The sequence below is a fragment of the Trachypithecus francoisi genome, unplaced genomic scaffold (assembly GCF_009764315.1).
Source record: "Trachypithecus francoisi isolate TF-2019V2 unplaced genomic scaffold, Tfra_2.0 Lachesis_group3, whole genome shotgun sequence".
In the NCBI taxonomy this organism is placed as follows: Eukaryota; Metazoa; Chordata; class Mammalia; order Primates; family Cercopithecidae; genus Trachypithecus; species Trachypithecus francoisi.
Window position 1 is genome coordinate 89,586,707 of NW_022681468.1, and position 26,083 is coordinate 89,612,789.

At 43.6% G+C, this 26,083-nt stretch overlaps 1 protein-coding gene across 6 annotated transcripts in view; it reads left to right on the top strand.

The window, feature by feature from the left end:
* TTC23 (tetratricopeptide repeat domain 23) overlaps window positions 1–26,083 on the top strand; it is a 116,649-nt gene that overhangs the window by 74,912 nt on the left and 15,654 nt on the right. For all 6 annotated transcript variants that reach the window (XR_004431781.1, XM_033188867.1, XM_033188866.1 and 3 more), the window contains exons 7-9: window positions 1,407–1,512; window positions 17,879–18,006; window positions 23,449–23,598. Coding sequence is in view for 5 of the 6 variants with exons in the window: in XM_033188867.1 (XP_033044758.1) it covers window positions 1,407–1,512; window positions 17,879–18,006; window positions 23,449–23,598 (384 nt within the window). In the remaining variant the exon portion in view is untranslated. The remainder of the gene's footprint in view (window positions 1–1,406; window positions 1,513–17,878; window positions 18,007–23,448; window positions 23,599–26,083) is intronic.

The following is a 26,083-nucleotide window of genomic DNA, read 5'->3' on the forward strand; positions in this document are numbered from 1 at the left end:
CTGAGCTCAAAGCAATTCACCCACTTTAGCCCTGCCAAGTAGCTGGGACTACAGGCACATGCCACCATACCTGGCTAATTTTTGTATTTTTTGTAGAGACAGGGTTTCACCATGTTGCCCAGGCTGATCTTAAACTCCTGAGCTCTAGCTATCTACCAGCCTCAGTCCCCCAAAGTGCTGGGAGTACAGTTGTGAGCCACCATGCCTGGCCTACTCATGGCATTTTAGTATTCTGTCACTCTTTTGGCAATTAATTGTGAACTACCTACTGACTCACATTAGTGTATTATCTTACTTCACCATATTTTATTTTTTGTACTGCCCACACTTTCTAGCCCATGCCTCTCCTATAGTAGGCGATCCTAAGTATGAATGAATGTAAACAAGTTACTAATAGTATTTTAAAACTCCAAATGCTGACAGGGAGATGAGTAGTTACTTTTTATTTGAAAGCATGTATTTTTCATGTTATTTGAAAGGATTATTGTGATTTTATGTTCATAAGATCATAGTTTTTTGTTTGTTGTTTAAAAACTATTTTTTTTTTTTTTTTTTTTTTTTTTTTTTGAGATGGAGTCTCTGTCACCCAGCCTGGAGTGCAGTGGTGCAATCTCGGCTCACTGCAACCTCCACCTCCCAGATTCAAGCGATTCTTGTGCCTCAGCCTTCTAAATAGCTGGGACTATAGGCGTGCACCACCACACCCGGCTAATTTTTATATTCTTAGTAGAGATGGGGTTTGACCATATTGGCCAAGCTGGTCATGAACTCCTGACCTCAAGTGATCCAGCCACCTTGGCCTCCCAGAGTGCTGGGATTATACACATGAGCCACCATGCCTGGGCAAAAACATTTTAGTGGACTTTATTTTCAAGGAACTGAGCTGCTTTATGTGCTTGGGCAGCTCCCCTGAGCAAGTTTGTAGAGTGTGCAGGCAAATGGGCTTGGTGGCACAGGCACAAAGGAGAAGTCTGTATTTCCGTGGGGAGACTGCTGACACCCATGGATAGGTCCCACTTTTGGGGCTGACTGGTAAGCAGGGCACGGGACTTGTCCGCTTTCTCTGCACAGCATTGACATCTTCTATCCATCTCTTTACTTCTTGTAATTCCCTCTTCTTCTTTGCTGACACTGACTCAAAGGATCATAGATGTTTAATGATTTGCTTAGTGACAGGCCCTGGCCATAGCATTGAGCCATCTGGATTCATTGTTCAGTGTTCCCTCCACTACTCAGTCCTTTTAAAATCCAGCTCTCCTGCAAGTTGATTTCACTTCCACATAAATCATTTCTTCTAGCTTGCTGGAAAGTTCCTTGGCTTTCTGCTTATCTCTGCAAGGACAGTTAGTTCCCTGTTGCTGCTGCCAAGTATGTAAACAACATGTTTCTTCTTTCTGTGGTGACAGGCACATCTCATCATCCTGAGTAGAAGCCCCTCTCAAGTGGAGGCAGCAGACTCCGCACACATCGTCGCCCACGCTGCTGTCACTTCAGGGAGACACGAGCACCATGGTGAGAAGAATCCTTTTCTCTTCCTGTCTCACAGGCACCTGGGTCTATGAAGGAGCTGTCTTCTAGATGGGTTAACAGGTGAACAGAGCTGTGACACAGGCCTGTTTTATCTGATCATCTGCAGCTATGCTACTCTGCTGCTTTCCTCAGAGTCCTTTGGTTTCTCTCCCCGTCTAGCCTTCTTCTAATCTATTATTCTGAAATACAGCTAATCTCTATGCAAACGTAGCTGTTAAGAGCCCCAGAGCATCTGTACTGGGCTTACAGGGAAATCTGCTCTGCTTTCAGAGGTGATCTATTTTTAAAGATTGTTGTGGCAACAGCTTCGGCCTCTGGGCCAGCTGGCCTCCAGACACTGTCAGGGCTGAACTTTCCATCACGATGAACTTACACGGCTTCAGGATTCCAAAAAGGAAGTTGCCATTTATGGCTCATATGGTTTTTCATATCCCCGCATAATAGGTAGAGCATCAAGCTTAAGGAATTGTTTAATCCACCATCCTGGGCTCAGAGCATACAGAGCATACAACATGCCTCCATTGGCAGAAAACACATAGTACTAATGATTTTTTTTTTTTTTGGTCATAATATTCAGAAATGGAGTACAATTCATAAAGAAAACCTAGGGGTATATTCCAAGATATCAAATAAAAATAATTATGTACTGAATAAAATAAGGTCCACTGTGCTCAAAAGCATAAAATCAACATCTGGAAGGCATGGGGTTGATTCAGGAAGTAGAAGTCACGCTAAAATGAGGCCAGCACATGGGAGAAGGTGAAGGGAAAGCTTCAGTGAGCAACCTGGTCCAAAAAGATCCATGGGCCAGGCAGGGAGCTTCAGTCCCCAGAGGAACTGATGAAGGGGGCATTGGTGTTTATCCATCTGTCCATCACACCTTGCAGATCTCTCATTCTGACCTGCTAGAGCTTGAAGCACCTGTTTAGATCTGGAGGAGCCTGTGTAAGGCTGGAGAGAGGAGACAAGTGAACTTTCTTGTCCCCGCTCCCTAGAACATTCCACACTAACCATCAGGTTTGCTTGTTGGTGCCTAAAATTCATGTAATAGGAGGAAAGTACTTTCTATTCCATACCTATTAATAAAACACTTAAAATACATGTTTGATGGGAACTCCTAGAATAGCAAGTCACAAATCTAAATGTCTACAGGAACCAAGCAAGCAATGTGAGTGAAGCAGGTGGTTATCAGAAACCAGCAGCAGCAGCAAGCATAGTTATAAATGGCAGCTAACTGATGGCTATAGTATGAGAGAGACGAAACAGAGTGGTGAGGACTGTTGCAAACTAAAACCCATACCTGCTACTTAGCTCCAGCCCCTGGCAGCCATGTGGAAGGGAGGCTTATATTAGCAGAGCTCCTTTTTTAAGAGAACGTAGAAATTTGGAGTTTTATTGGAGAATCTTCAATTATTTTTTTAATTATTTTTTATGTTTTTAGAGACAGGGTCTTACTCTGTCACCCAGGCTGGAGTGCAGTGGTGCAATTATAGCCATCGCAGCCTCAAGCTCCTGTGCTAAGTGGTCTTCCTGCCTCAGCCTCCCAAGTAGGTGGGACTACAGGCACACACTGCTTGTACCCAGCTAATTTAAAATTTTTTTTTAGAGACAGAGTCTGCCCAGGATGGTCTCGAATTCCTGGCCCTAGGCTACCCTCCCATCTTGGCTTCCCAAAACTCTGGGATAACAAGCATGAGCCACCACAGACCTAGCCCAATTTTTAACTGATGGTAACTAACTGAAATATGTTTAAGACTCTGAGTAAGTCAAAACAAGTGTGAAGGCTGGATCTGTGACTTTTGACCTGGAAAGCAAGAGTGTCAGGTTGCTGTCAGAGCTTTCCTGTTTTCCGCGGGGATGTAAACTGGCAGAGTAAGGGCAGGTGGGTCCATTCCTGAATGAGTACCAAACAGAGAGGAGGCTAAGGCCAAAAGACCATCTTTTTGCCTAGAGGGATTCTGGTTTCCAGCACTTGACCCAGTGCTCAGTGTACTCACTGCAGGTATGAATTGAGTGGGACCTAGTGAATCTGTGCCCTAGAATGCTGTTGTCCCATAGCTGTGAAGTTAGGCCACTCTGCTTTGCGTGATTTACAGAATCAGAGGCAATCCAATTTTAGTTATATATTTTTAGAAAGTTTTCCAATCTAAATATAGCACTCTATTGCCTTCTCTTAATTTGAAAATGATAATAATACCTATTTGATACAGATAATAAATATATGATAATTAAATGACCTCACAGTTATAATATTAATAGCTATTGCTTATATATGGCATACCAGCAACGGTTCTCACCACATTACATTTATTCAGAAATCCTTCCAGCTCGATGAGATAGGTACAATTATCCCCATTTGTTGGATGGAGAAATTGAGGCACCCAGAGATTAGGTAATTTTTCCAAGGACCCATAACCAGTGAGTGGTAAAGATATGAACCCAGGCCGTCAACCACCCCAGAGGCTCTTTATGTCATGTCACATTATAGGGTCTGGCACTGCAAATGTCTCCTCCCTCCTTAGGCCCACCAAAGAATCTGTGAAGTGTGGGGCACACAAGGGACGCCGCAAGAATGAAGGCAGCCCACAGAGAAGGGTTTGGAGTGCTGATGGGAAGGCCTGGGGCCCAGGAGCATGTGGAGAATCTCAGCTCCCACCTGCAGCAGCTGAGGGCATTTGGTGACGTGCACCCAGAAAGCTCACTTGCCAGTCAGAATTGAAATATGTGAGGAACCAGTTTGGGAGGCCAAGATGGGTGGATCACATGAGGTCAGGAGTTCGAGACCAGCCTGGCCAGCATGATGAAACCCCATCTCTCCTAAAAAACACAAAAATTAGCCAGGTGTGGTGGTGCACACCTGTAGTCCCAGCTAGTCAGGAGGCTGAGGCACAAGAGTCACTTGAACCTGGAAGGCAAAGGTTATACAGTGAGCCAAGATTGTGCCACTGCACTCTGGCCTGGGCAACACAGCAATACTCTGTCTCCAAAAAAAAAAAAAATGTGAGAAACATAAAGGAGATGGGTAAGAAGACAACTTCTCACAGGCACAAGGAGTTGGGACTGATAGTTTTACAAATTGGGAAAGGGGGTGGCTTCTGCATTAGGCCTGGAGGATTGGTTGCTTGAAGCAGAAGCAAAAGATGACTAAGAGGCTGGGCCCAGTGGCTCACACTTGTAATCCCAGCACTTTGGGAGGCCGAGGTGGGTGGATCACGAGGTCAAGAGATAGAGACCATCCTGGCCAACATGGTGAAACCCTGTCTCTACTAAAAATACAAAAAAATTAGCTGGGCGTTGTGGTGCACGCCTGTAGTCCCAGCTACTCAGGAGGCTGAGGCAGGAGAATCACTTGAACTCTGGAGGCAGAGGTTGCAGTGAGCCGAAATTATACCACTGCGCTCCGACCTGGCAACGGAGCGAGACTCAGTCTCAAAAAAAAAAAAAAAAAAAAAAAGACGGAGAGACTCAGGAGCAAGCAAGAATCAAAATAATGACAGCAACAATGACAGTAACAACCATAGCAGCAGCACTTGGGCGCCTCTTGTATGCAGGTGCTGGTACTTCCACAGACATGCTCATTGAATCCTTTTAACAACCGTTGGAGGCAGGACAGGACCTCCCATTTTACAGATGAGTTCACACTGCCACCTCTTCGTACCAGAAAGTACCATGAATCTGAAGGACCTACTGTTTCTACTCTTTGCTCTACCCCAAAAGGACCAAGTCCCCATCAGTCTGTATGGTGCTCCTAGGCAGGCCCTTGTCAGATTCAGTACCTATCAACCAGAAGACACTTGAACTGTTTATCACCCTGATGCTGTTAGGAAAAAAGCTTACTGAGGCCGTAAAGGTGAGTAAATGCTAAGTGAGGAGCCAGGGCAGAGAAGCAGTGGGCTAGAAATAAATGCTGATTGTCCTGCAGCAACATGAAGTCCTGGAACAGGTGCAAAAAGAAGCATAAACCTTTGCCCCTAAGGCCTCAAACAAATCACCTAAATGGACAAATCAGAAACAATAAAAGCAAGAAGAACTCTCAAACTATTCCTACTCCATGAACATAGTTTAAAAACTGCTGCCATTGAAATCCTTGCACCCATAGTGGCAGATGTGGGAAAGGCTGGAAAAGAGCTCACCAGGCCAGCACGTGTTGCACGTGTGGGGAATCAGCTTCCCTCTAGAAGCAGAAATGCAACAGGCACCACCCAGCCAGGGGCTGCAGCAGGAGCACGGTGGGTACATTCCCACTGTCTTTTACGTCACCTCCCTGCTGTCCCCTCACGTGGCCATTGCCCCCACAGCAGGAATGAAAGAAATCCACTGCGGCCTAGGTTTCTCCAGGCCTCTGCTGCCTCCACCAGGGAGAAATAAGAGAAGGCAATTTGCAACTTATCTTTGTGTAACAACTAAGGGGCAAGCAAATCCCTTACAGCTCTCAACAGCACAGGACTTTCTGACCTGGACATTGGTTACTTCTAATTCAGAAGTCCTGGCTGGATCCCAGGAGCAAATCTGCGTGTTCCACCCACCACCAAGGGGGAATCTTAGCTCTGCTCTCCTATGCTTAAACCTGTTTGTACCGAGTACAAAGACTTTTGGGGGGTTGGTTTTGGTTTTGATTTTTGAAGAAAATAATTATTAATGAGAAAAAATTCTCCTTTGAGGATTCTCTGTAGCCTGCCTGCTTGCACGCGGAATGCCCATTGAAGGCATTGCCCTCTAACCAACAAAACGCCAGTGGCCAAGGAGCAAGTGTTTCAGTCTCAATGCACAAGCTAATCCTTTTGCTCTGTGCCTTCCCTGTATTCCTTATGCAGACAAAACTGCCCAAGAAGTCACGAAGGCTTGTGATTGCATAAAGATTCCCAATTCAGGCTCCTGGAATGTCATGAACCTGAGCCTGGCCAGCTTCCCAGAGCAGCCATAGACAAACTTGGTATTAACAGCTTTCCCAACCCTGCTAAGTGTTCAAGGCATTGGCTTTGTGTTTATAACTCATCTCCTAAAGGATATTAAAATGAAATGGTTCAAAGCCAAGAACATTTCAGCATCAGCCTTTGAGAGGCAGAGCCTGCTGAGTGCAGACGGCCTTGTTTGGAAGTAGCCCCATCTATAGACTGGGCTCTTGTAGGCTGGGGAGTTCTGCAGTGTCCAGTGACAGCAGATGGAATGGGCTCTGTCCGGTTAGAGCTTAGGGGGCAGGGGCTGACTAAGTGGATTCCTAAGATATAATTTCCTATGCACGAGTATGTATATCCTCCCCGCCCCCACTGGTCCTAGCCTGTAGTCACATTTTACACAGTAGACTGGAAAAAATGTCAGTATCAGGAGCTGGGCACTGCATCTCACCCAGGTCTCCTCTTTTTTACCTTACACAACCCTCCCTTTTCTCAACTCTTCCCCTGTGGCCTGCCTTCTCAGCTTGCCCAGTGCTGGGCCCTCCTGCCTCCTGCTCACTGGATTACTGATGTTCCCTGGGCCCCGTGTGTTCCAGAGAGACCAGAAATCAGGGACCCCCAGTGTACACAGGCCCTAGGTCTTGTGGGCCCCTGACAGGTAACATGGACACCTGGGAGCAGCCACAGTGAGGTGTCCTTTACCTTCCCATGCTCTTCTTAGCTGTCCCTGCTGCCTCTCATGATGCCTCCAACCTGAGCCTCCAAGCGGGGCCTGGTGGTACAGTCAAGTGAGAGTAAGCCATGGCTGGCCACACCCCAGCTGCCTCTCTCCCTTCAGACTTCCCACTCCTCTGGGCCCCTGTGCGCTCTGAGAGAACCTTCCTCTGTTGCTTCTCAGGGCCCATTTGTTTTTACAAAATGCCCAGCCAGCCTGAGTTTGGCCTTGCCTTTGAGCTCCCCAAGCAACACATGTGGCATCCATCCCTGCTCTGTGCCCCACAGGGAGCAAGGGAGAAAGGGGAAGTGAGGGTGCAGTGGAGTGAGGCTGAGGCCCAGAGAAGGAAAGAGATGCCCCGTACTCTGTTTTCATTTGCATCAGGAGGATCCGTTCTCAGAAACTTCTGGAAGTCACTCTAGAGTAGTCACATCTAGGGGATTGGGGTCCAGGGTCACTCAGCAAGTTAGAGGCCAAGCAAGGCCTAGAATGGACCCCAGGTGCCACCCACGTACCACACCCCAGACCCAGAGAGGGAGTTGTCCCACCCCCCCCACCCCCACTCCCACCCCCGCTGAGGGTACAGGGCTCTGAGCAGCCCTAAAGGACAGGCAGGTAGGGGCTACAGGGCTTGGCAGCCCTTGGGGCCAGCGGAGAAGGAGAAGAGAAGGCCTATTCCCCACCCAGGTGTATGCTATTGGCCCCTCTAGCTAGGGTAGAGCTGAAACCTCATCACGCTTGCTCACCAGCTGCTGTCCCTTCATTGTGTCTGAGAGCAAAGCCTGTCCCTTCATTTCTCTCCTGGGGAGGCTGAAGTGCATGAGCAACATGGTGACCACGTTCCTGAGGTTTGGGTTTTTCACTTCTGGGCTGGTTTGTAATTTGTGTTCAGAACTTCTTACAGAAGCCTATGTAACTTCTATCCCGACTCGGCTTCAAAAAGGATTTTTAAGGCAGCTTATGGAAAATGCATCTACATCACCAAGACAAGTGACAGGAACTTGAGGTTGCTGGAAGCCTTCACTACATGGTGGCCCCAAGTTATGGTGGCGGAGAGGGGCTGGTCACTTTCCTGGTGGTGAGGACACTTAAGCAGGCAGATCCCAATGGTGACCAGGCCGTGTGTGGACACGCTGTATATTTATACCCTGTGAGCCTCACGTGGTCTGCTGCCATTGGATCACTTCACTTTATGGATGCACACCTGTCCCTAGAGATGGCCACAGACTTCCTCGTATCACACAGCTAGTGAGCAGCAGCCCTGAAGCCATGTCACAGGCCCCTGTCTATGGCACTATGAAAGTGTTCCTCATGAAGAGGGTCTCCTGTGGGGACCACTGAAGGTTCTGGGGTGAGGAAAGAGTCTCTTCCAGGCTTTGTGTGTTCTCAGGCTTCCCGTGTGGCCTCCACAGGCTAGCAGCCTCGAACAGCAGCCCCCAGCAGGGTCTAAGTAGCTTCAATGTGTTCGTTTCCTGGGTGAGGGAGCTCTTCTGGGTTAGCACCAGGCTAAGATTTGGGACTTTCCATTTTTAAACTCCCTGGGGTCCTTAAAGCCTTTACAGTTGGTACAGAGTAGGGACTATTTCCTAAGACTGCTACAAAAGACAATTGTCACATTGTACACAGAGGCTTCCCTCTTAATGAAAACTGTCCTTACTGTTCCAACTCCTGCCTTAGGACAGCCACAGGGAAATGAACGCAGGGTTACTGGAATTTATTTTAATTAAAAGCCTCCTGGCCTCCCCGGCAGTGGGCAACATTGCAGTCCAGCATTCCTCTTGCTCTTGGGATGAAGCCGTGTTTTCTTTTGCCTGTGTATGAACATCTCTACACAGAATCTTTCAGGGTCTTTTGGAATGATGTGGCTCCAAGTCCTCAGACAGAGCCATCTGCAGAGACGTCAAACCACCCTGCCCACCGAGCCACACCTTCTCCCTGCTGTAACTCACAGCCAACCTAAACATTCTGTTAGAGTGGAAATAGAAGATTCACGGCCTTGGAACACCTATGCCATTAGGGCTCAGATTTACAAGCTAAGTCATGCTCCTGTGTTTTAGAAAATGACCTCAGCTTCTGCCCAGGCCTTCGGCATCAGATTGCAGAGGATTCTAGAAGTGGTTTTTAAAGGTAGGGATGGACTTGTGTGAGAGTGCTGAAACTGCTGGCTCTTTGTGAATCCACACCCTGTTTCAGGGCACAAGGTTCAGGCCGGGAGGTGGCAGCCACTTTAAGGGGCTATGACTTCCTATCCCTCTAGAAATCCTGTTGTCACTTGTCACAGGTGGAGATAGACTGGGATGTCCATTGCCAGGAGAATAAACTGCTTCTCAGGAAGTGACCCCTTTGCTGTAGTTATAGGACTCAATTTGCCCTCCCCTAAGAGACTGCTCATGTGGGTTTAGTTCTTAAAGTTAATTTGAAGGTGAGGGGGTTGGGAGAAATAAGTCAGGATCTTGCAATAAAGGAGCTTTCTTGTATCCCAGATAAAGATAAAAGTGGTTTGAAATCTATAGACAGGGAGGGTGCCCATGTGTACGCACCAGACCTTCCTCTGTTCCTCAGCTCTGGACCATTTTAATATACAGGGGTCCTAACCTGAGTTCACAGATGCCTGATGTGTGGTTGGCTTGCATGTGACAACATCTGTCTGGGAACCCTCTATCTGGCCTTATCCCCCTGTGACTAGAGACCTACCAGGAACAAAAATGGGAAAAGCACAAAACCTTAGAGAAGCTAAGGACTTGAAGGAAGAGAGCAGCGACTTGAGGACGCAGTCCCCAGAGGGCAGATTCCCAGGCAGGGCCCATCTCTGTCTGCCCACCACAACGCCTGGCCTTCTGTCACTTCAGCAGCCACGTTGCCTTCATGTAAGGAATACACTCCTTCCGCAGTCTCCTCTCTTCGTTCCTCCCTCGCACCCATTTCCTCTTCCGGAAGTCCACGTACACTAACAAGCATCCTCTTTGGAAAATATGACTGGGCGTCCCTAAGTCTGAGGTTAGGAGCCATTTGCGCATTAGTTGGAATTGAACCCTGCAGCATCCTCCCTCGAAGCTTCTCTGTGAGCTGAGCTGCACTGAGGGACAGGAGCATACCATTCTCAGGTTGAGAGGACCAGCCCAAAGGGGCTGTTAGGGGAAGGAATACTGGGAGGTGGGAGAACATTACAAATAAAAGGGCTTGATATATGTGAGGTGTGGCTGTGTCCACCTGTGCCAGGGAGACCAGCTCCTACCCCAGGAGAGGGCAGGGAAATGCTTCCTAGCCCTTTTGGCCTCTGCCTTTCCCTGAGCGTGGCAATGCTGCTTCGGCCAAAGCCCAGAGTCTGAAACTCAATGCACAAATTGCCCCATGCCTTATACATCTGCAAGTCTTCTCAGTAAGGGCCCATCTTTAGGGACAAGGCTGAGATGCGGAAAGATCTTTACTTTTAAAAAGAATTACTCGGCTACATTCTTTAGTTAACTCCCAATTAGCCAGAAAATTAAAATACCAAAAGAGTACTCCACTCCTGAATATCTTCATTCATTTTAGTCATGAATGTTCATCTCTGTAATGCTATTATAATCAACAAAATTAATGCCACTTCATCCTCAACATTTGCTGTCATTAGATTATCAAAGTAGCCAAAGTTAATACTCAGTTTGCACATTAAATCTGTAACGTTTTCTTGCATGGGTCAGCTATGAGGAAGAGATGTAACATTTTCCATGTGGTAGATTTTCTCCCACCAAGACAAAAACTTCTGAGTAGTGCTCCAGAAATGCATCTGCTGGTGGCTGGGGACAGGCCCCATTGAAAGAGAGGGTTACAGGGATCCAGTTCAATTGATTTCTGCCTAATTGCAGACCCCAGGGCCAGCTGGCACTGAGTGCAATTCCTGCTCCTATCTGGCAACTGTCTAAAATCTACATGGAGTAAATCTTGCAGATGAACATAACTTGTTTCAGACCTAAGCTATCTTCAGGTTGACTACATTTGGTAGACATTTCCCAAGTGTTTACGTCTCTCCTTTCTAACACAGATCCTACGGAATACAATTAGATCATTTCTTAAGACCCACGATTCTCATTGTAAATTTCAGGCATGTTCTCAGAGCTCTTGAGGTGTACAGGGCTGTTTATCTGCAAAGGATGCTAGACTTCTGTGTCTTTTGAGTGCTCTGTGTTTTCATATGTCTCTCCTCTCATTGTCCATTTCTGCCACTTGCTGCTTCCAGTCTGCCTGCTATTTCAGCCCAGTATGGACACCCATAGCCACAATTATCAAAACTGTCCCTAAAATTAAAATCATCAACATTTATTGAGCACCAACTATAGGTCAGTCCTGTTATCATTTATTCGTGTGCATTAATCTGTTTACTTCTTACACCTCCTTATAAGGGAGTTATTAATATAATGGTCCCCCTTTTCCAGATGGGGAACCTGAGACACACAGCAAGGCACACAGCTATAAGGGGTAGAGCCAGAACCTGGGCCCAGATAACACAAGCCCAGAGCCTGCTCTCTTTGCCACTCACCCTGCTGCCTCCAAGAAGCAGCACACTTTACAGGGGCTAATTGGATTTTTGATCCTCATGTGTTCTAGAGAGCTGTACCTGAAGACCATGGAGGCCACTTTGGAAGCACCTGACATTACCGTCACAGAATGAGAAAAATAAATCCAAATCAATTCACTGGAAAAGATAATGAAACAGATAAAACACTAGCTGGCCCAATCAAGAAAACAGAGAGAAAGTACAAATACAAAACTAGAAATGATAGAAAGGAATAACCAAATATTGAGGAAATTTCTAAAAGCAGAAGATAATGGTTCGTACAGTGCTACATAATAAATATGGTATTTCCAAGTAGAAATGTCAAGTAGACCACTGTATATATTTATGGCTCATAATCTTCCCCAACAAACTTTATGTGCTTGTCATGTGTCACCATTAAGCTATCTTCAACAGGTGCTTCTGTGGGAGTCCTATGTCTCCCGGGGGAGGAAGCCGTCACATTTTCCTCTACTAGGGTAGGGGCAGCAAACTTATGCACATGGGCCAAATTTGCTCACCACCTGTTTTTGTAAATAAAGTTTTATTGGAACATGGTTATTCTCATTCATTGATGTATTGTCTGTGGCTGCTTTCATGCTACAACAGAGTTGAATAGCAACAATGGGGATCATATGGCCTGCAAAGCCTAAAATATTTACCATCCTGTCCTTTACAGAATAAGTTTGCCAAACCCTGTGCTAGAGCCCTGTGATTTTTCCAGTTTCAGACTAGTTTCTGTGCTGGTTTCTTGGTTCAGGATTTCCAGACCAAGTAGGTGGTACACATTCAGACTGCATATATGCTTATTTCAGGTATTCTTTTGCTAGTCAAAGCCTCTGGGTAGACACCCTTAAGTCTACACCTGGAACAAGTGCAGTTGTTCTTATCTTCATTTTAGAGATTCTTGGCTTAGTCCGTTTGGGAAACTATAACAAAACACAATAGACTTAAGTGGCTTATAAACCACAGAAGTTTTTTTCTCACAGTTCTGAAGTCTGGAAATTCCCAGATCAAGGCTGTGGTAGATTTGGTGCCTGGTGACCTGCTTCCTGGTTCATAGACAGCTGTCGTTTCACTGTGTCCTCACAGGGTGGAAGGAGTGAGGAAACTCTCTGATGTGTCTTTTATAAGGACACTAATCCCATTCATGAGGGTGCCATCCTCATGACTTAATTACCTCTGAAAGGCCTTACCTCTGAATATCATCACCATGGGGGTTGGATTTCAACACGTGAATTTGAGGGGGATAAACATTCAGACCATAGCACTGCCTGTATTCATTTTATTTCCTGCATAACAAATTTGTTTACCATTTATTACCTCGCAGTTCTGTCGGTTAGAAGTCTGGTGTAGTAAGGCTTGCTTCTCTGCTAAGGCTGAAATTGCTTTGCTGGCCAGCTCCACTCTCAACTGGAGGTTAGGGTCCTTTCTGAAGCTCGTTCCTGTTATGAGCACAGTTCAGTTCCTTGCAGCTGCAGGACTATAGCCCCTGTTTTCTGGAGAGCTGGTGGCCAGTGACCCCTCTCAGCTCCCATAGGCTGCTCTTGCTCAGGTCCTTCCACCATATCCCTCTCCATCTCAGCAGCAGGCACAATCCTTCTCATCAAATCTCTGTCATGCTTTCCATAAATATGACTTCCTTTTCTGCTACCAGCCAGAGAAAACTCTCTGCTTTTAAAGAGCAGCTGTGATGGAAAGATCTAAAATTGACACTCTAACATCACAATTAAAAGAACTGGAGAAGCAAGGGCAAACACATTCAAAAGCTAGCAGAAGGCAAGAAATAACTAAGATCAGAGCAGAACTGAAGGAGATAGAGACACAAAAAACCCTCAAAAAAATCAATGAATCCAGGAATTGGTTTTTTGAAAAAATCAACAAAATTGACAGACCGCTAGCAAGACTAATAAAGAAGAAAAGAGAGAAGAATCAAATAGACGCAATAAAAAATGATAAAGGGGATATCACCACGGACCCCACAGAAATACAAACTACCATCAGAGAATACTATAAACACCTCTACGCACATCAACTAGAAAATCTAGAAGAAATGGATAAATTCCTGGACACTTACACTCTTCCAAGACTAAACCAGGAAGAAGTTGAATCCCTCAATAGACCAATAGCAGGCTCTGAAATTGAGGCAATTACTAATAGCCTACCAACCAAAAAAAGTCCAGGACCAGATGGATTCACAGCTGAATTCTACCAGAGGTACAAGGAGGAGCTGGTACCATTCCTTCTGAAACTATTCCAATCAATTGAAAAAGAGGGAATCCTCCCTAACTCATTTTATGAGGCCAACATCATCCTGATACCAAAGCCTGGCAGAGACACAACAAAAAAAGAAAATTTTAGACCAATATCCCTGATGAACATCGATGCAAAAATCCTCAATAAAATACTGGCAAACCGGATTCAGCAGCACATCAAAAAGCTTATCCACCATGATCAAGTGGGCTTCATCCCTGAGATGCAAGGCTGGTTCAACATTCCCAAATCAATAAACGTAATCCAGCATATAAACAGAACCAAAGACAAGAACCACATCTTTATCTCAATAGATGCAGAAAAGGCTTTTGACAAAATTCAACAGCCCTTCATGCTAAAAATGCTCAATAAATTCGGTATTGATGGAACGTACCTCAAAATAATAAGAGGTATTTATGACAAACCCACAGCCAATATCATACTGAATGGGCAAAAACTGGAAAAATTCCCTTTGAAAACTGGCACAAGACAGGGATGCCCTCTCTCACCACTCCTATTCAACATAGTGTTGGAAGTTCTGGCTAGGGCAATCAGGCAAGAGAAAGAAATCAAGGGTATCCAGTTAGGAAAAGAAGAAGTCAAACTGTCCCTGTTTGCAGATGACATGATTGTATATTTAGAAAACCCCATTGTCTCAGCCCAAAATCTCCTTAAGCTGATAAGCAACTCCAGCAAAGTCTCAGGATACAAAATTAATGTGCAAAAATCACAAGCATTCTTATACACCAGTAACAGACAAACAGAGAGCCAAATCAGGAATGAACTTCCATTCACAATTGCTTCAAAGAGAATAAAATACCTAGGAATCCAGCTTACAAGGGATGTCAAGGACCTCTTCAAGGAGAACTACAAACCACTGCTCAGTGAAATAAAAGAGGACACTAACAAATGGAAGAACATACCATGCTCATGGATAGGAAGAATCAATATCGTGAAAATGGCCATACTGCCCAAGGTGATTTATAGATTCAATGCCATCCCCATCAAGCTACCAATGACTTTCTTCACAGAATTGGAAAAAACGGCTTTAAACTTCATATGGAACCAAAAAAGAGCCCGCATTGCCAAGACAATCCTAAGTCATAAGAACAAAGCTGGAGGCATCATGCTACCTGACTTCAAACTATACTACAAGGCTACAGTAACCAAAACAGCATGGTACTGGTACCAAAACAGAGATATAGACCAATGGAACAGAACAGAGTCCTCAGAAATAATACCACACATCTACAGCCATCTGATCTTTGACAAACCTGAGAGAAACAAGAAATGGGGAAAGGATTCCCTATTTAATAAATGGTGCTGGGAAAATTGGCTAGCCATAAGTAGAAAGCTGAAACTGGATCCTTTCCTTACTCCTTATACGAAAATTAATTCAAGATGGATTAGATACTTAAATGTTAGACCTAATACCATAAAAACCCTAGAAGAAAACCTAGGTAATACCATTCAGGACATAGGCATGGGCAAGGACTTCATGTCTAAAACACCAAAAGCAACGGCAGCAAAAGCCAAAATTGACAAATGGGATCTAATTAAACTAAAGAGCTTCTGCACAGCAAAAGAAACGACCATCAGAGTGAACAGGCAACCTACAGAATCGGAAAAAATTTTTGCAATCTACTCATCTGACAAAGGGCTAATATCCAGAATCTACAAAGAACTCAAACAAATTTACAAGAAAAAAACAAACAACCCCATCAAAAAGTGGGCAAAGGATATGAACAGACATTTCTCAAAAGAAGACATTCATACAGCCAACAGACACATGAAAAAATGCTCATCATCACTGGCCATCAGAGAGATGCAAATCAAAACCACAATGAGATACCATCTCACACCAGTTAGAATGGCAATCATTAAAAAGTCAGGAAACAACAGGTGCTGGAGAGGATGTGGAGAAATAGGAACACTTTTACACTGTTGGTGGGATTGTAAACTAGTTCAACCATTATGGAAAAAACAGTATGGCAATTCCTCAAGGATCTAGAACTGGATGTACCATATGACCCAGCCATCCCACTACTGGGTATATACCCGAAGGATTATAAATCATGCTGCTATAAAGACACATGCACACGCATGTTTATTGCGGCACTATTCACAATAGCAAAGACTTGGAATCAACCCAAATGTCCATCTGTGACAGACTGGATTAAGAAAATGTGGCACATATACACCATGGAATACTATGCAGCCATAAAAAAGGATGAGTTTGCGTCCTTTGTAGGGACATGGATGCAGCTGGAAACCATCATTCTTAGCAAACTATCACAAGAACAGAAAACCAAACACCGCATGTTCTCACTCATAGGTGGGAACTGAACAATGACATCACTTGGACTCGGGAAGGGGAACATCACACATCGGGGCCTATCATGGGGAGGGGGGAGGGGGGAGGGATTGCATTGGGAGTTATACCTGATATAAATGACGAATTGATGGGTGCTGACGAGTTGATGGGGGCAGCACACCAACATGGCACAAGTATACATATGTAACAAACCTGCATGTTATGCACATGTACCCTAGAACTTAAAGTATAATAAAAAAAATAAAAAATAAAAATAAAAAAAAAAAAGAATCCCAGTTTTTACTGGGATTTTTTACTCAATGGTGAAAAAAAAAAAGGTTAAAAAAAAAAAAAAAAGAGCAGCTGTGATTAAGTCTGGCCCAGGGGATAATCTGTTTTTGTTTTTGTTTTTGTTTTCTTTTGAGACAGGGTCTTGGCTCTGTTACGTTGGCTGGAGTACAGTGGTGTGATCACAGCTCACTGAAACCTCAACCTCCTGGGCTCAAACAATCCTCCCACTTCAGCCCCCCAAGTAGCTGGGATGACAGGTGCACATCACCACATCTGGCTAATTTTTTTTGTATTGTTTATTTTTTGTTTCACCATGTTGCCCAATCTGGTCTTGAACTTCCAGGCTCAAGCGATCCTCCCACCTTGGCCTCCCAAAGTGCTGGGATTACAGGTGTGAGCCACTACCCCCGGCCATAATCTCACTTTCTTAAAGTTAGCTGTACCCTATAACATAAGCTCATCTCAGGAGAACTATATCTTCATACTCACAATTTCCATCCATAACCACAGGGGAGGGACTACACAAGAGCAAGGGTCATGGGTCACCTTAGACTTCTGGGGGCCACACCAGCTTTTTGCAGGGAGTTCTATTCAGCTTTCCACCACAAATGATCCTCAGGCTTCATCCCTAGTCCTACTCAGACTTAGAAAGCCCCAGTATTAGTAGATGGACCTTTTCTCTAATATGCTCATGGGCCATTCAACCTCAGCTCCCACTCGCTTCTCTGGCTTTTAGTTCTCTCGTCATTTTCCATACCTGAGGTTTTCTATTTCTTGCATTCAATATTGGCATGCGTTTAAAAATATGTGTGTTATATTATAACCTGTATGTTGAAGTATTTGGAATGATTGGGGTTTTGAATGATTTCTTCCCTCAGCAGCATGTCAGCAATATTTTCCAGATTTTTCATGTTTTATAAATACGTACCAAGATTACCCTCCAAATCCATCAAAATAAGTGAACTTTCAGAGTCCTACCCTCAGTAAAGTTATAGTTACCCTATAACTAAGGTTATAGGAAGAATTGATGGTTGATCAACCTGAAAACTTACCAGTGTGTTCAGATCTAGGGCATAGTTTCTTCTTTTGCAGTAACTTTTCTTTATGTATCACCAGAAAAGCTAGATGTATGAAAATTAAGGAAAGTAGATTACGGTATCTTTCGAGACCTAAATTCTTTCTAATGAAACAGGTAGATTAATGGGCAAAGGATAGTCTTAACTGTTTCTTTTTCTTGTCCCAATACCTCTTTTCAAATAGCTCAACACTGCTAACAGTATATTTATTCTGTTTCCATTTCAAATCTGTGAGCAGTTTTCAAAGTTATAATAAATGCTTTTCTTCAGATGTAGCTGAGCAGTATTTTCAAGAGAGCATGACTCATCTTAAGGATTCTGAAGGGATGGGCAGAGCCAAATTTCTTTCAATTCAAGATGAATTTTGCCATTTTCTACAAATGACTGGACAAAAAGAGGTAAGTGAGTTTGGATCACAATTGTCTAGTTATTCACAGTTGATATCCAAAGGGCTACTCCTTTACTCTGCAAGCATCTATTAAGCACCTATTGTGTGCAAAGCATGTGCCAGTCTCTAGAGGGACACATAAATAAAGCTAGGGCTCCTTTCAGGCAGCTTCCAGAGATACTTGCTCTTAGAAGCTAGGAGACTTCATGAGAATATAGATTGTCATGCCCACCTACAAAAGATCCTAAAGAAATAGTGGACAGGCCCTGCTTATTGAAGTCCTGCAGATCTGGCTGGAATAGTGTGGCAGTTAGTGTGTCTAATCCCTCTCTCCTCAGTTTGGGTAATGAATGGAATTTGCATATCTAAGGAAAACTATACGGTGCAGAAGTTACAGCTCAGTTGTTTAGTATTGATTCATACAAGCATGATTTACATGGCTTATAAAAATAGAACAAATCCCAGACCTTATATTCATTGGTAATTAAACCCTTGGAAACGTATTCCTTGCAAAGCCTAGCATACCGTGGCTTTATTCTTTTGTATATGTGTGTGTGTATACATATTAATACATATATATGTCTCCAATCGCCGACAGATACTGAGGAACAATTATATATATATATATGTGTGTGTGCATATATATGTATATATGTATGTGTATATATATGTATGTGTGCATATATGCCCACACCCTCTTCTCAGCGCACCTAAGTCCTGTTTACTCTTCACTCCTCTCTGTTAAACTTTTTTTTTTGAGACAGAGTCTCACTCTGTCACCCAAGCTGGAGTGCAGTGGTGCAATCTCGGCTCACTGCAACCTCCGCCTCCTGAGTTCAAGCAGTTCTCTGCCTCAGCCTCCTGAGTAGCTGGGATTACAGGCCCCCGCCACCACACCCAGCTAATTTTTTTGTATTTTTAGTAGAGACGGGGCTCTACTGAAGAGCCAGTTTGCTAAAATCTTTTAGTGAGACGGGGCTCACCATTTGGCCAGGCTGGTCTTAAACTCCTGACCTCATGATCCACCCGCCTCAGCCTCCCAAAGTGCTGGGATTACAGGTGTGAGCCACTGCGCCCGCCACTGTTAAGCTTTTCTTATCAGAGGTTAATGCCATCTCAGTTTCCTAGAAAACCATACCTGCATACATATATACACACATATGTACACAGTACATATATGTGTACACACACACACACACATATCTATATACATAGTTGTTCCTCAGTATCTGTGGGGGATTGGTTCCAGAACCCCTAAGGATACCAAACTCCAAGGATGCTCAAGCCCTTGTACAAAATGGTGTCATATTTGTATGTAATTTAGACATAGCCTCCTGAATACTTTATATCATCTCTAGATTGCTTATAATACCTAATACAATGTAAATGCTGTGGTAACAGTTGTTACACTCTATTTTTTATTTGTATTGTTTTTATTGTTGTATTGTTATTTTGGTTTTTTTCCCATATAATTTTTGATCTATGGATATGGAGGGCTCGCTATATATTTTTTTCAACTCTAACCTATCATGGCAAATCTTGGAAATGAAACACTTTATTTCCCTTGCCATCTGTAGACCTCCTCCCCCACAGCTCTTTTCTCATCCTTAATCCCCCCACTACCCCCACCTTCTCTCAGTTAGGGAACATGGGCTTTTATGTAGATATACCCATTTTCTCAGGCCAAAGTAGGGCCACAATCACCATGACAAATGGGAGTTTTCTTGGTCACCCAACCCCAGGGGGAGAAATACCTTCCAGGGGCATCATATTCTCTCCCCATCTCCCCTCACATCTCTAGAAGACTTAAGGGCAGTGCTCAGGTCAGAATAATGGGGCATCCATTGTTTTCCATCTTTAGTCCTGCCACTCATCATCTCTTGCCTGGACCGCTCTAACAAGTTCCTGTCTCTCAGCTGCTTTTTCCATGCTTGCCCTCTTCTAATCCACTCAGAATAAGGAAACCATGGTGATGTTTCCAAAAAGCAGATCTGACCAGTGAACACTAATTTGTAAAAGCCAGTCCACTGGCTCCCCGATGCCCTCAGGATAAACTAGAATCCTGACATGGCCCACAGTATTGTCCATGACCTGGGCTCCACTGACATTTCCAGGCTCATTTTTGCCTCCTCTCCGTGATCCATGTTCCTGCCACACTGGCCTTTTCTAATTCCCACTTCCAGGCAGTGCCAGCTTTTGTTTCCTCCTCCTGGAAGGCCCTTCCTCATTGATCTCCAGGCCAATGCTAACCCATTCTTCATTTCTTATCAGCTTCTCTGATTCCTCTCCCCCAGGCTTCATTTAGACGCTCCCCATTATTCTTCCTTACAGAATCCATTTGATGTCATCAAATATTTGTAAGTATATATTCACGTGGATATTTAACATCTGTCTTGCAACTAGACTGAACCTGTGAAAGCAGAGACCCTCTTGCCTGTGGTGAGGAGTGATGAGCAGAGAGGCGGATGTGTGTTTGGCCACAGGCCAGCTGGCTGTTCTGACTCCCATGGGCCATGCATCAGTTCGTCTGTACTGTCTGGCTTCCCACCATAGTGTCTTGCTGAGTCAGCCAGTGCTCACTGTCAGTGATGCTATGCCTCACTGCCCTTGCCCAGGTCACCCAGATCAGTGTTGATCAAAAGATGCACCTCACTCTCCTAAGCTGCCCTCAAAGATTTTAGCAAACTGGCTCTTTTCATTCTAGGGCCACTACCAGCCCATCCAGTGCCCTTATGATAATAGAAAAAGCTGCCCCTTCCTCAGGTAGATACCACCCATGTTGCAGGGGACCAGAGGCTAGATTTCAGCCCTCCCCATGCTCCGGCCAGGCACCCCTGTGTGTGACACCCCCTGCCCAGCCAAACATGGCCAACAAGGGCTGGGCCCAAGGACAGTCCCGGAGCCAAGAATGGGGGTTGTGCTCAGGCCATCCCAGATGTTCCCACAGCACGTGGCCATTGGCACTGTGGAACATGATCTTTGGGGGCCGAAATGTCTTTTAAGGTAAAATGTAAGTGAAGGTCACTCTGCCACAGGTTAAGCTACTTTATGAGGGTTTGTCTTCTAGTTATGCCACTCTTTTGCTCAAGAATCTTCTCTGACTTCCTCAGCCTGGTCACTCACTGGCTGTCAACAGGCCATGTGCTCCTCCTGTGCTCCCAGTTGCCCATACCCTTTTCTCAGCCCACCTAAGTCCTCTTTACTCTTCACTCCTCTCCATTAAGCTTTTCCTAGCAGAGGTTGATGCCATCTCAGTTTCCTAGAAACCCGTGCCATTTAACTTCCTTCACATCTACCCCGTTTCCCCAGTCAGGCTGTAACAGTAGCCAAAGCTTCATTTGAGAAAGGGAGTCTCCCTGGGTCTTCTCCCCATCACTGGCTCCTGTAAATCTGACAGTCAATTCCCACAGGAATATTACCAAACCCAACACTCTCATCAGTCTAAGTCCTTGCTCTCAGAAGTTGGGAGATGTGATGGGCTTTACCCTCAGGCAAGTCTAGATTTAAATTCTAGTCCCTCATGTACCTCAGTGGGGCGTCACTGGTGAGTTACACAATCACTCTGCCTCTACAGGGATTCCTCTTTCACCTGAGAAATTGATTTCTGCCTCATCAGCACCTGTAATGTGGTTCCCCTACCCCAGCCCTAGCCCCTGACTTGTATTATTGCCAACAAAAGGATTAAAGGCCCTCCTGTCCTTCTGTTTGTGGAGCACTTTCGGGACACCTTTGGGGCTGTGTCATGAGGAAGCTCCCATGGTCCATGCTGTATTTGGCAGTCAAATTCAGCATCCATGCTCTGCAGCTGATGTCGTGCCTTCATGTGGAAGATCGTGGAAGAATTTCTGGAGGAAGTATGGAGGATTGACATACTTTAACAGGGTTTTCCCCCGCATATTTTGGTGTCTGAAGAAGCTAGTATCAGGAAATACTGTGTCCTGACCAATTCATATTTTTTATTCCATGTTAGTATAAATAAATTGGATAAACCAAACAAAATGTCACATCATGTTGGAATGTTTACTTTCAGTTTCCTAAACGATTTCCTATGAGAATAGTAAAGCCTGGAGTGTGTTCAGGATATTCTATACATAGATAATTTGCCCAGGAACGCTGTATTTTCACTTCTGTAAGAATGGCATTGTGGACAGAGGGAGAAAAGCATGGGACTAAAATGTATGAAAATTAGGCCGGGCATTGTGGCTCGTGACTGTAATCCCAGCACTTTGGGAGGCCAAGGTGGGCCGATCACTTGAGGTCAGGAGTTCAAGACCAGTCTGGCCAACATGGTGAAACCCTGTCTCTACTAAAAATACAAAAATCAGCCAGGTATGGTGGTGGACGCCTGTAATCCCAGCTACTTGGGAGGCTGAGGCAGGAGAATCGCTTGAACCTGGGAGGTGGAGGTTGCAGGGAGCTGGGATCATGCCACCGCACTTCAGCCTGGGAGACAAAGAGAGACTCTGTCTAAAAAAAAAAAAAAAAAAAAACACACAAAAAAACCCTCCAGATTTCCACCTGCTGTTGTCAAATGGAAGATCTGCTGAGATGGATTTAAAAAAAAAAAAAAAAAAGTATGAAAATTGCTGGCTGGATTCAGATCCTAGCACCAACATAGCTGAGTCCTCTGACTCTGAGCAGGTTTCTTAACTGCTCTGTTCCTGTTTCCTCCTCTGCCTAATGAGGATTAAAATTTTACCCATCTAAAGAAGACAGCAAAAATTAAATGAGATCACACACAATTGTGTGTGTTCAGCACAATTACTGACATGTGAGGACTGATCCATGTCAGCTTTTGTTCTTACTACTCAACTGAAATGGATTCCTGTAATGGCTGAGTGGGTTTATTTTGCCAGGTGTCCTTTACCTGGTTTATTTTACCAGGTGTCCTCTCTCTTCATAGTTTACACCTTTCTTCACATTTGTGTTGTTTCCTGACTCCTGTTCGACCAGAGGTGATATGATTTTGCTGTGTCCCCACCCAAATCTCATCTTGAATTGTAGTTCCTATAATACCCATGTGTCATGGTAGGGACCTGTGGGAGGTGACTGAACCATGGGGGCGGTTACCCCCATGCTGTTCTTGTGATAGTGACTGAATTCTCACAAGATCTGATGGTTTTATAAGGGGCTTTTCCCCCTTTGTTCAGCACTTCTGTCTCCCGCTGCCCTATGAAAGAGGTGCCCTCTGCCATGATTATAAGTTTTCTGAGGCCTCCCCACCCATGAGGAACTGTGAGTCAATTAAACTTCTTGGCTTTATAAATTACCCAGTCTCAGGTATCTCTTCATAGCAGTATGAGAACGGACTAATACAAGAGGAGAATAGGCTCAGCTCATGAGACTACCACACCCATGTGAAAATATACAAGTTATGTAATTTTCTTAAGAGGCACTGATCTTAATCAGCCTTTGAACTTGTTAACCAGATAGCTTTTTGTTCCTTTCACAGAGAGCAATCTCGATCCTGAGAGAGTCCCTGGAAGCCAAAGTGGGAGTATTTGGCGATTTCAGTCCCGAGGTGGCAGAGACATACCGGCTCCTGGGAGGAGCAGACCTGGTGCAGGGGAACCACAGTGAGGCCCACAAGAAACTGAAGAAGGTAAAGCTGGAACCAGTACGAACACAAGAGTAGGCTCTCCCTCCCCTCTCCAAGGTCAATTTCTCTCCCTCGTGGTGGTTCTTTTAAATGAAACTTTAGAAGTGGCTTGTTTAGATAAGATGACATCACTTTTGTGGTAGATCTAAGCTAATACTTTTTGGGTAAAAGACATAGTAAGCCTCTTAGACATATATGTTTTTTAAATGAATTATCAATTGTTTTTACTACGCAAATATTTTTAATTTTTTACATAGTATAATTTATCAGTCCTTTATGTTTGTGGTGCTCTCTCTATATACTGAGTTTATAGAGGAATTCTCTTACATATTCTTCAATTGTCATTCTTCTTTTTCTTCTTTTAAATTTGGAGTTTATTTGTGTGGATGGCATGAGGAATGGATCTAATCTTACCTTTTTTCCAAATGGCCACCCAGTTGTCCAGCACCATTGAATGAGAGAGCCCATCTATGCTCCAGTAACTTCAGATAACACCTTCATCATATACTGATTTTCCTTATGGACTTACGTCTATTTCTAGATTTCTCTTCTCTTCCACTAGTCTTTCTGTTTATTCATGTGTCAATATTTCACAGTTTTAACTCCAGAGATTTTACAGAATGATATAATATGTGATAGGAGTGGACACCCCGTATGGCTTTTCTTTTGCTAGAATATCAGGTGTTCTAGCTATTCTTCCATGTTTCTTTTTCTACATGAATTTTTCTATCAATTTGTCTAACTCCATAAAGAGCTTGCTGGTATTTTTACTGCATTACTTTTAAATAAATCTTGTGAAAATTGACAACTTTGTGATATTGAGTTCTTCTATCCAAGAACAAGGGGTATCTTTCCATTTCTTCATGCCTACTTTTATATCTTTCAGGCACATCCAAAAGTGTTCTTCATATGGGTTTTGTATATTTCTTATTAAGTTTAATTCTAACCATTTGATCTTCCTTATTACTATTATAAATGGAGATTTATCTAGTGTTATATCTTTTGATTTATTTTTTTACATATGAACCCAGTTGGTTTCTCGGTAAATTTTATATCCTGCTAATTGCTTCTTTTATTGCTTGAGTTAATTCAATCATTGATTCTCCCAGGTTTTGGGGGTACTCTATTACATCATCTGCAAATAGACTTAGTTTTACTTTATGCTTTCCAGTTCTTATGCCTCCAATTTATTTCGTTTGTCTAATTGCATTTGCTTATACCTCCAATATAATAATAAACAGCAGTGGAAATAATGAGCATCTTTGCCATGTTCCTGATCTTAGTGTAAATGCCTCCAGTGATTCTTCATTTAATAGATGCTGGTTTTAGAACTAAGGTTTATATATTGTATCATGTTAAGAAAGTATCCATCAATTTCTATTTTCATGAGTGCTTTTTTAATTAGAACTAAATGTTGAATTTTACCAAAGGCTTTTTCAGCATCAGTGGAGATTATCAGATGGTTCTTCTTAGATCATTTAAATAAATCACAATAAATAAATTTATTTCACACTACCAGAGATTGGGTAATTTATAAAGAAAATAAATTTATTTATTATAATTCTAGAGCCTGGGAAGTCCAAGATCCAGGGGCTGACATTTGGCAGGGGCCTTCCTGCTGCATAATCCCTTGGCAGAAAGCGAAAGGAAATGAGAGAGAGAAAGGGAGAGAGAGAAAAAAGGAGGCCAAACTCAGCTGTTCATAATGAAACCACTCCCAAGATAACAGCATTAATCTGTGCATGAGGGCAGAGTCCTAATGGCCTAATCCCCTCTCATTAGGCTCCATCTCTCAACAGTGTTGCATTTTGGATTAAGTTTCCAACACATGCTTTTTGGGAGGCACATTCAAACCATAGCAGATGTTGATTCTATATGCTAACATTTATTGTAGGATTTTTGTGCCAATATTTGTATGCATTATTTGTTTAAGGATCAATGTTATATTTGCTTATAAAAATAATTTGCAAGTTTACCTTATTTTTCGTGCACTGAAAGAATTTATGTAGCACTGAAACTCTGTAGTCTTTGGAGGTTTGTGTCTTCTGTGACATCCTTTAGGCCTGGTGCTTCTTTTGTAGGGAAATTCCTTGATAATTTTCTCTATTTCTTTTACAAAAAGTGGTCCGTTGAAGCTTTCTGTCCCTAATGGGGTCATTTTGGCAAACTGTATTTTTCTAGATAATTATCCATTTCACTTACATTTTCAGATTTATTTGCATGGAGATTTGAAAAGTGGTCTCATGAATTTTTAAACTTTCTACTTTTTAACAGTTATTTTCCCATTGTAATTCCTTAGTTTTATATTTTGGTTTTCTCCCTTTTTCCTTGACTTGGTTTGTCTATTTTGTTAATTTTTTCAAAGAGCCAGGACTTTAATCCCATAAATCCTATTCACTATTTCCTTAATTTCTGATTTTATCTTTATTATTTCTGTCCTTGTACCTTATTTTGTTTTGCTCTGTTAAAATTGTTTTTCTGTGTTTAT